Source organism: Microcaecilia unicolor, chromosome 8 (assembly GCF_901765095.1).
Source record: "Microcaecilia unicolor chromosome 8, aMicUni1.1, whole genome shotgun sequence".
Taxonomy (NCBI): domain Eukaryota; kingdom Metazoa; phylum Chordata; class Amphibia; order Gymnophiona; family Siphonopidae; genus Microcaecilia; species Microcaecilia unicolor.
Genome location: NC_044038.1, coordinates 225,781,916 through 225,792,377, shown reverse-complemented (window position 1 = coordinate 225,792,377; position 10,462 = coordinate 225,781,916). Strand labels below are relative to the sequence as shown.

The window sequence follows — 10,462 nt, the reverse complement described above, 5'->3', positions numbered from 1 at the left end:
CAATACATTCTCAGGTCAATATTGACTTCAACAGTAAGGACTAGATTCTGTAACCCGCTTACAGTTAGGCGTGGTTTATAGAATAATGCTTAGCGCCGGGAACCACAACCGTTTATGCCAATGAAAACCTCAGTTGTAAGTTAGGGAGTGGATCCTGCTAATTCTATAATGATGCACATAAGTTGTAGGAACGCCCTGACCCGCCCATGGCCATGCACCCTTTTTGGATTTGAGCATCTCTGTATAGAATACTCTTAAAAAGGTGTGTGCGTAAATTCTATTTGCCAGTTAATGCTGGTAATTGCTGTTGCCCAATTATCGGTGCTGATTGACTTGTTAATTTACATTCAAATTGGACACATGTCCAGATTTGCATGCACAACAAAATGCCCCATATATAGAATTCGGGGGGGGGGGGGGGGGGGGAGGTAAATGTATCATTTAAATTCTCTAACCTAGCGTTGCAGAATGTATCTAAAATTTGAAACCGTCTATCGGTGCCACTGGATATATTTGTATGAGCTAAGTTTTATATGCTTCAATTGTTTGCTATTTGTGGCTTGCTTGGCTGTCTAACTTATATGTTTTAATGACCTAATGTACAAAGTTAGACATCCAAATGCCCCCAAATCCCACCCCTTTTCAGACAGATTAAATTGTTATATGATCAAAATTTACAGCCAGAATTTACAATACAAGTGGCCTGGATTTTTAGGGTTAAAAAGGCACTTGTGGTTGATTCTACCACCAGCTGCATAAGGGCTTTGGATATTTTCTGACAAAAAAAAAAAGAGTTTTTGTGGTACATCCCACATTTGCCTGGAGAAAGCAAAATGCTCCTGGTTCATAAGCCATCTGAACCTCTCAGAAGCAAGACTAGCCCTTTTTATGCAATTTCCTGGACATTATGCAGAAGTTTCTGATAAGCTGTTTATGGATTCCTCCCACCCCACCCCAATCCCCTGACCAAATATCTTAATTTTAGACACTGCAGGTCTTACAAAGGACAGAACACTGATGAGAAATGCTTCAGGTGTTTGAAAGGAATGTGATGATATAGGAGGATGACGGAGAAAGAGTGAGTGGCAGACAGAGAAATTAATGAAAGGAGATTGACAGAAATAGGTGGAGGGAGAGGAACGTAGGGAAAGGAACGTGGAATGAGAGGGCTGGCGATAGGAGGAGGAGGAGGAATAAGAGGGTAAGCTACACAGTAAGTGGGTGAACTCTGAGGAGCGACCGGATAAACGGTATATACTGTCCTGCATAAAATTCATATAACCAACTCCTGCTTATTAACACTGTTCTCTTGCTTTTGTTCCTTTTCCTCTCCTCTGTTCTTTTATTGTTTATTTTCTGTTCTCTCATGTTTAAATGATGCTCTGCTTCATCCTCCTTTTTCTATTTCTTGATTTTCACTTCTCCCTTGCCTTTTCTGTATTTTCTCTCTCCAGCTCTCTCCTTTCTCCTTTTTTCACCCCTTACCTTTCTCCTTCACCCTCCTTTTTTCACTTCTTCTTTTCTCTTTATCCACCCTCCTTTAGTTCTTGTTTATTTCTGTTTACCTCCTTTATTTATCGCATCTTTCGCCTTCCTATGTTTTTCCTTCCCTCCATTTTTTGTTTATACCTTTTTGTTCCTTACCCCACCCCTTCGCTCTTTTAGGAAGGCTCTTCTTATCAGAGTCTCCCCACAGCACTGCTTTAGGAAGGAAACCTCTCCTGGAGCTTCTCTCAAGGGAATTCACTCAGATCAGAAGAAGAAAATGATTGATAAAGATGGTGAGCTGGAAAGTTCTCAGCCACTAGTGTATGCTACTCATGAGCTGGAGTGCAAGATCTGTTACAACCGTTACGACACCTGGCACAGAAAGCCCAAACTGTTGAACTGCCACCACAGAGTCTGTGCAAAATGCCTAAAGAAGATTGTGGATATGGGGGACTTGTCACCCAACATGGTTAGCTGCCCCTTCTGCCGCCAGGAAACCTGTGTCCCAGACGAGGATATTCAGATGCTGCAGGATGACAGCAAAGTCATCACAGTGCTCACCCACCAGGAGCGAACCAGGAAACGAGGTGTCTCTGTTTCCCCAGAGGTCATTCTCAGCCCCAGTGGCCTGCAGCCCTTCAATGAACAGTCCCACAGCTCCTCAGATTGCCTGGTCATCACTGTCATGGAGATGCCAGAGGATTCCTCTACTGCTGAGGGCATAGGCGTGCTGGACATCATGCGTTTGTACAGGCCTCCCAGCCTAGACTCTCTGCCCTGCCACTGCCCTGCCCAGAAGTGTCGTTCCTGCACCTGGAGAACATTTCCTCGTTTCATCATTGGCCTCCTTTGCCTCATCTACTTCAGTTCACTTCCATTGGGCATCTATCTGCTCATGATCAAACACTTGACTCTGGGTATTGTGCTAGTCAGTCTCGTGCCCTCCACCCTTATCCTGTGCGTCTTGTACGGCTTTTGTCAGTGCCTGTGCCATGAGCTCATTGAGACCTTCTCCACCTGACTCCCAACCAAGCTGGTCTTAGGGGGAGGGAAAACTGGCAATCAGAGTGAGCCTCACCAGCAGATCTCAGAACCACACTGACTGCCTTTCAAAGAACTCTCTAGGTACTGTAAACAAAGTTTACACACAAACACGGTATACACATGTTCTCATACATGTATGTGTACATACACACACAAGCATGCAAAAAATATACCCACAAACATACATAATGTACAAATGAATGAGTGCAGTTACACAGTGAATGACAGCAAGCAAAGACCAAAATGGTCCATTCTGTCTGTCCAGTTGTGATTTGTCCACTTATATATTTTTATTTATTAAAATGTGACTTGTGCAAGCGAGTTCCTGCATGCGGCCTAATCCATCTTTTACCCAATTTCACTTTCTTTCCCACCATGCCATTTCCTCCCCAGTATCCCCCAAATCTGCTTTCATAATGGCTTCCATCACCTCTGCTGGTAGGCCACCCAGGTTTTGCTGTCTTCAACTTTGCTTCTTACAAGCACTTCGGCTGCCACCCAGGCCTGTCTCCATATTAAAATTCTGTCTTGCTCATTCATTTCGGTTCAATCACCTTCTATTTTTCTTGGTGGTCCAATGCAATTATACCACCACTGTTTCGGATTGACTCTCTATATTTGCCCCAGTGCCTTCCAGGAAGCCCAGCACAGTGTCGCTACTGGTTTTGGGTTGCTACCCTAATTCCTTCTTGGAAGCCCGGTTCTAAGGGCTGGACCTGCCACTGTGCAGGTTCCTCAGCACAACTTGTGAAGGTCCTCTGTGTTACATGTGCAAGCTGAAACTATGCTCAGTGTACTTGGCCATTCTTAAACTTGGTCCCTCTCTAGTTCTCAGGATCTGTGCAATGGGTCCTTCAGTATAGCATCTTTCAAACTGCCTATACGGCAACTAAATTTCTCTAAGCCCTTTTAGGGGATTTCTTTATCCTGTTTCTGTAGTAGGCTTTCAGCTTTACTCAGGGTGCTTGCAGTGCTGAAACCTGTATGCCACATCAGTAGCTAAATGTACACTGCATAGGTGCATTCATATGCTGTAATTTGGGAGATGTACACTGTGCATATGTCAGACACACTGTCCATGTGGTACAGATATACTCATTAAGAGATGAAGATGTACAGACATTGCCTATGCTGCAGCTCCCCTACTGCATGTGTTCTTGTCTCTAGCATATCTTTTTTCCTGTTGCAAGTGTTAATGGCCCCCACAGAATTTATCTGTGGCAGTATACTGCACCATCCATGTATCAGGTACACATTGAGTATTTGTGAGAGGAGTTTCTGGCCTACACCAAGCATATAAATGTAATTCATATGGGATATAAGGAAGTCATTGAATCTGTGGAAAGACAACTATTTTCTTCACGCCTGTATTCTGTAAGCAAACCTGTGGCAGGTGTGAATAATTATATCCTGTCTGTTGAAGATTTCATTATTTCTTATTAGTAATAACTCTACTCCCTCCTTGTAGCCAAAAACACCATCAATCCCCTGCTGAGGCAGAGACCCTGCTAAATGTCATAGCTTACTGTGCTATGGAAACGAGATGCCCATATGTTCAAACATGCAAACACACATAAACACATCTGTGAATGCACACACTAATGTACAAAGACACACACACACTTCTTCCACTCAGCCTGTTGTACTGATAAGTGCCATATAAAATTTGCATTGGTCCATGCTTCTGAACATATACACGTATATATCCACATAGGAACACACGCATTCATGGGCCAGAGTATCCTGGATAGTCAAGTGCCATAGTTCCTGAAAAACACTTTGGGCTACTGCATAGCCCTGTGTCTCCAGTTCCTGTTTTAGTACCAGCCATGAAGTCCTTTCTGCTGGATCAGAACAAGGTATTAAAAAGCAAAGAAACAAAAGTGGAAGAAACCCCAGGAATGCATGTCTAGAAGAGTTTTGGACAGAACTGGATTAAATAGGACAAGTCTGAACCGGGAAGCTTTTCCTAGACTGGACTGGATCAAGACCCAGCTGGACTCTAAGCCATTGCTCTCGTGAAGAAACAAGTTTGGTCACGTGTATCTTTGCTCGTAACTGAATGCCAGACTCTCTACTTTTTACTTTTTCTTTCTTACGCTGATGATTCAAGCACTTTATTTGATTCCCTGAAAGGCAGTCTGATTGAGATATTTTTGGTTCATTCCAGTATTCCTGATAACTCCATAGTACTTTTCTGCCAAAGCAGACCACCTTCCCAGCCCTCCAGTTTTGGGACTTAAATGAACTTTGTTGATTTGTTTTTGTTACTAAGATGTGCAAAGTGCTATTAAATTTCTTATCCCAGAGCTCCCACCAAATCTGCTTCATTTTGGTGAAAAGCACTTTGTTGTAAAAACTTTTAACAAGGAATTTCCAAGAACCCCCCTCCCCCCCCCCCCCCCCCCCCACACACACATACAAACTCCCTCCAGCACATCACTGGCAAAATCCAACTACAGTACAGTCTCAATTATCCGACATAAATGGGACCAAGCCGTTTTCAGACAAGTAAAAAGTCAGATAATATGGAAAACAATGGTAACCCCTTAAAAAATGCACAGAAAACATACTTTATGCATAAAGAACAGGTATAGGGTATCTGTATTTAAAATACAGTATTGTTTTTTAATAGTAACCAGCAGTGAGTGAAGCCGGAAAACAGGACGAAAATCTGTTCTTAACGGCAACACGACGTCTGCGGGAGGGGGAGGGGAGCGGGCTATCGGATTTGCCAGAAGGTCACATTACCGAAGGCTGGATAATTGAGACTGTGCTGTACCATGACCCATGCCAGTCATTTTTACTATGAGTCCAGTCACTAGATGGCACAAGGAAGGGAAGGAGGTAAGGACAAAATTCTCTTTGAGTTAGGAAAATGAAGTAGGGTAAGATGTGAAGGCCCCAGAGTAACTTTGTTTTGAAAGAGATGGGAGTGTGCATTTCTGTTCAGAAAATATAGGTCCCAAGTCTGAAGGAGAATATTCTTTCTATGGATGCTGCTGCTTAAGAAAACCATTAAAAGATTTAGAACCTAAATCTGTTGAGTGTGGCATTATTTCCTGTGGAATGCTGCAAACAGCAGAGCTGAGGCTCTTTTGGTAATTTTATGGAAACGTTTACAAGAAGTAATATGTTGATTAAAACATGATAAAATGGGAAGTCTGTTTTGCAGTCTTAACAGTGAGCTTTCTGCTGCTGTAGAATTCTATCCCTGATCTCCCTCAATTCCCTGACTATGGGAAAGGTTGCAAAATCCAATCCTTGCTGTGGAATTCTCAATTCCCTGTACAATTACCATGAGAGATCATGGACCAGATTGAACTAGAAGAAGTAGCAGTCATGTGCATAGGAAAGTTGGGTGATAAGAGGAGTTTGTATAGGAATTGGAAGAGGTGGGGTGAGCCATGTCTGTGAGATTGAGTAATGGGGTGAGAGGAAATCAGAGGGAGGAAGGTCAGTGGCATATGTGTGTAGAGGGTGACGAAGTGTCAAGACCTCTGGATGAGAAAACTAGACCCGAGACAGTGTTGAGCAAGGCAGGAACCAAATGTGGAGCAGGTAGAGTGGGAACCAGCTGTGGTGTAGGAATTGGGTGTGAAACAAAAATCAAGCATGAAATGAAGGGAAAAACTTGCACTGAAGCAGTGCATGGCATTGTAATAGCAGCAGATGGCTGGTCAGGTCCGCTAAAAAACAGTCGAACCAGCAAGGGTGTGTCTGGCTGGACTTCCTTATATACTGCCATTGGTAAGACACCTCTTTCTGGTCCAATGGGCTCCTTGGGGGGGGGGGGGGGGGGGCTGGCTGGCTGGCTTCTGCCGCTTGTGGTCACCTTTCAGGGAGCGCAGGTTGCAGCTAAGCAGCCCCCATGGCTCAGTCACAAGGCTTCAATCCTTAGCCCATGAGGCTATGGGTTTGATTCCCAGGAAACCTTTACATTAGGTAAGAGAAGTGGGGTGTAGGTAAGAGCATCAAGAGGGCATGTGGGTGAGAAGATTTGAGCAGGTGTTTGTGTGTATATATATATATATATATATATATATATATATATATATATATATATATACATGAAAGTATGGGTGAATGAGGGGTTGAATAAGATGTGGGGTGTTGAGATTTGAAGGGGTATGGATGTATATGAGAGGATTGGAGGAAGTGTAGGGGGAATAAGGGGACAAAGGGATGTAGGTGATGGAGGACGTCTGTGAGGGAATCAGAGTGTAAGAGTGATCCAAGGGTGTATGGATGAGAGACAATGGATGGCAGAAGTTGTGTGTGCATGAAAGTATGAGAGAAGAGCTTGAAGAGGGTGAGTGAGGATGAGTAAATATAAGGATGGTGTGGTGAGGGAATTGAAAGGGGTATGGGTATATATGAGGGGAGGGGTTTAGAGTGAATAAATAAAGGGAGCAAGTGAGCTTCCAGAGGAAATTGGAAGAAATATTGGTTATATTTGAGAATAAAGGAAAGGACTAGGGGAATCAGAAGAGGTGTGGGCAATGGGATGTTTGTGGAGGATATCAGAGAGGGTATACAGCAGGAGTTCTCAACCCAGTCCTTGGGAGATACCTAGCCTGTCAGATTTTTCAGGATATCCCCAATAAATATGCATGAGCTCGATTTGCATTCACTGCCTTCATTAGGTGCAAATTGAGCCCATGCAGAGCCATTGGGGATATTCTAAGGTGTCCTGAGGACTGGGTTGAGACTCATATGGGTAGATCAGGGGTTGTGAGGGCTCATGGAAATGTGAGTGAATCAAAGAAAAAGGGGTAGTGAGTGAAGGGGTTAGAAATGTTGAGCAAGTGAGCAGTCAGAAAGGAAAGGGAAATGGGACTTGATGTACCGCCTTTCTGAGGTTTTTGCAACTACATTCAAAGCGGTTTATATATATTCAGGTACTTATTTTGTACCAGGGGCAATGGAGGGTTAAGTGACTTGCCCAGAGTCACAAAGAGCTGCAGTGGGAATTGAACTCAGTTCTCCAGGATCAAAGTCCACTGCACTGACCACTAGGCTACTCCTAGGTGAAGAGTGAGGGGGATGAGAGGGTGTGAGGTGAAAGTATATATGGTGTGGGGTGTATGTGTGTGTTAGTGAGAGAATTGGAAGGCGTACAGACCCTTTCATTTACATCCCCCCCCCCCCCAATTCTGTCCTGTCTAACTCATTCCTCCTAAATAATTATCACTAAGATTCCTTTCTCCTCAAAAAGGCAAACTAATTCAGATACACAAGAAATGTTAGAAAATTACATTGTTTACAAAGTAGAATACAAATTTACATTATATAATATGCAGGTTGTGCTGTATAATTGCATCCAATTATAATACTTTTTAGAAACTTTGCTACTTCTTGCTGCAGAATCCAAGAAACTAGAGGCTGTGTCTATAACATTGTTTCTGACATTGTTTTTTCAGTGATAAAAAAAACTTCTAATGCTAGTTCCAGTGTATTCTAGAACTGCAGGCAAACCTTTGAATGCACAGGAGCTGAAAAGAAATTGGAATGAAAAACAATACTTTGGTAACCTTTGCTGCCTCGATGCAGTAAATGACTGTCACCTTGATCACCTCAAGAATATCCTGCTTATACTTCTGTTTAATAGGGAAAGGGGCTGGGACTTGCTGTACTGGTTTTTCTGTGGTTACAATCAAAGCAGTTTACCTATTATATACAGGTACTTATTTGGTACCCGGGGCAATGAAAGGTTATGTGATTTGTCCCCGAGTCACAGTGAGCTGTAGTGACTAACCATTAGGCTATGCCTCCACTCCACAATTTTGATTGACTTCTCAACAGTGATAATGGCAACAGAGAAGCGTGCCATACAACGCTTATAAAAATAGACAACACAATAAAATCAGATCAAGAAATTGATTCAAACAAAACTGAAAACACACAGAAGACATAAACTGTGATAGAAATGATAACAATTAGGCAACCGCTTGGCTAAATAACCAGGTCTGTAGCTTTTTTTTTTTTCTCTAAAAAGTAGGTAAGATGACAAAGAATGAAGAGCCCAGAAGATTGTTCCAGATTTTTGAAGCAGCCTTCTTGTGTTGTAGATTACAACAACAACCATTTCTAAAGCGCTACTAGGGATTACCACACCTCTATCAAAGAAGGAAGAACTAATACGTCTTGTGATGAATTGAACTATGCAAACATTGTACTAAATGTTTTAAGTTGATTTTTGAAGCTGACTGTTTGGCTTCTGACTTAAAAGAAATTTATAAACCAACACCAGTGAATCAGGATCAGTTTACCATGATTCAAATTTTTTTCTTTAACACCTGGCAGCCATATTTTGTAAAGGTTGGAGCCTCTTTAGGCTAGAAAGAAAGAAGTCTGAATGTGGGGCCTTTTTTACGAATCTGTGTTAACATTTTGCAGATATTGTAAAGCCTCTGTGTTAACTGCATGTGGATGCACTGAACACCTGTTGCATTAACGTGCTATACTGCACGTTAAGGTACAGTCCCACCCCATGCCTTGGCAGTTAACATGATAATATAATCTGACTGGTCAATATTCAAAGCAATTAAGGAAGGCGGGAGATGCTCCTGTCCACTTAAATCATAGTAGGTCAACCGCCAATCTTCAGCGACACATAACTGGACAATGCCTCTGAATGTCGGCTCCGACTGGACGTTTTTGAAGTGGGCTGGAGATGGGGCATTCTGAGGGTGGAGGCAGGGAGGAAGTGACTTCCTTGTCACTTGCAGCAGATGACTCTGGGAACTAGTGGGTTAAGTCCGCCTACCAGCAGGTGGAGATAGAGATAAACAAACTAAAGGCAGTGATGCCAGACGACCAGCTCCTTCCTCAGTTAGTATGTCTCTGTCTCAGCAGGTGGTGGACGTTTTTTTCTTCAGCTCCTGGGTCCAAGGCCTCTGAGGGGTGCTTCTGGGCCGGTGGCGGCGGACTGGTGGTGTTCCCTTTGGCAGCATACGCAGTTGCTGGGTTCCTGCTGCACCTCAAATTCCCTCTGAGCAGGCTTTTGCTGTTCCTTCCCTGTTTGTTTCTTAGTCCACATAGCTAAGTGACTAAATAGGACCGCATAAATAGCAATCCTATCTTTGGACCTTAGCCGTGTGGATGCCAGCAGTGAATGTAAGCCAGTACCCACAAAGCCTCTGAGTACCAGCCTAAGTGTTGATCCCCTTTGCCTTCTGAACATTATTTATTACATTTGTACCCCGCGCGTTCCCACACATTGCAGGCTCAATGCGGCTTACATAGTTAATACAATTACAATAGCAAAGTCTTAGAGGAGAATATTATAAGCAGTGAAAGTGAGGTTTTGAGAATGAGTAAGTTGAGTATGTAAAGGTAAACAAAGGTCACAAATGCTCCCCTTCTTCCACCCCAAACATCCCCCCCCCCCCATGATCCTCTCAGGCCTACCTGGTCCCTGGTGGTCTAGTGGGGGCATGGGCAAGAACAATGTCCACTCCTGCCTATTGTGACTTCATCTTCAGAATAGTTGTCATGACCTGTAGTGGCAGGCCTGATGCCGAATTTGCCCCAGATATTCAATGCGGAGCCTCCGGCATTGAATACCTGTGGCGGTCAGTGTTTTTTTAAATGCTGTGCTTGCTGACTGCTGCAGGCTAAACACTGATAGGTGAGTGTCAGCTGCTGCATTAACTGCTTAACACACTTGGTAAATAGGCTGATAATGTAACATAGTAACATAGTAGATGACGGCAGAAAAAGACCTGCACGGTCCATCCAGTCTGCCCAACAAGATAAACTCATATGTGCTACTTTTTGTGTATACCTTACCTTGATTTGTACCTGTCCTTTTCAGGGCACAGACTGTATAAGTCTGCCCAGCACTATCCCCGCCTCCCAGCCACCAGCCCCGCCTCCCACCACCGGCTCTGGCACAGACCGTATAAGTCTACCCAGCACTATCCCA

The 10,462-nt window shown here is 43.5% G+C and overlaps 1 protein-coding gene across 1 annotated transcript; it reads left to right on the top strand.

Moving 5' to 3' along the window:
* Positions 1-1,765: 1,765 nt before the first annotated feature.
* Positions 1,766-2,717, top strand: LOC115476461 (E3 ubiquitin-protein ligase RNF182-like). Its single transcript, XM_030212848.1, has one exon. The coding sequence runs from the start codon at positions 1,766-1,768 to the stop codon at positions 2,507-2,509; it is 744 nt and encodes a 247-aa protein (XP_030068708.1). The 3' UTR covers positions 2,510-2,717.
* The last annotated feature ends 7,745 nt before the right edge of the window (positions 2,718-10,462 follow it).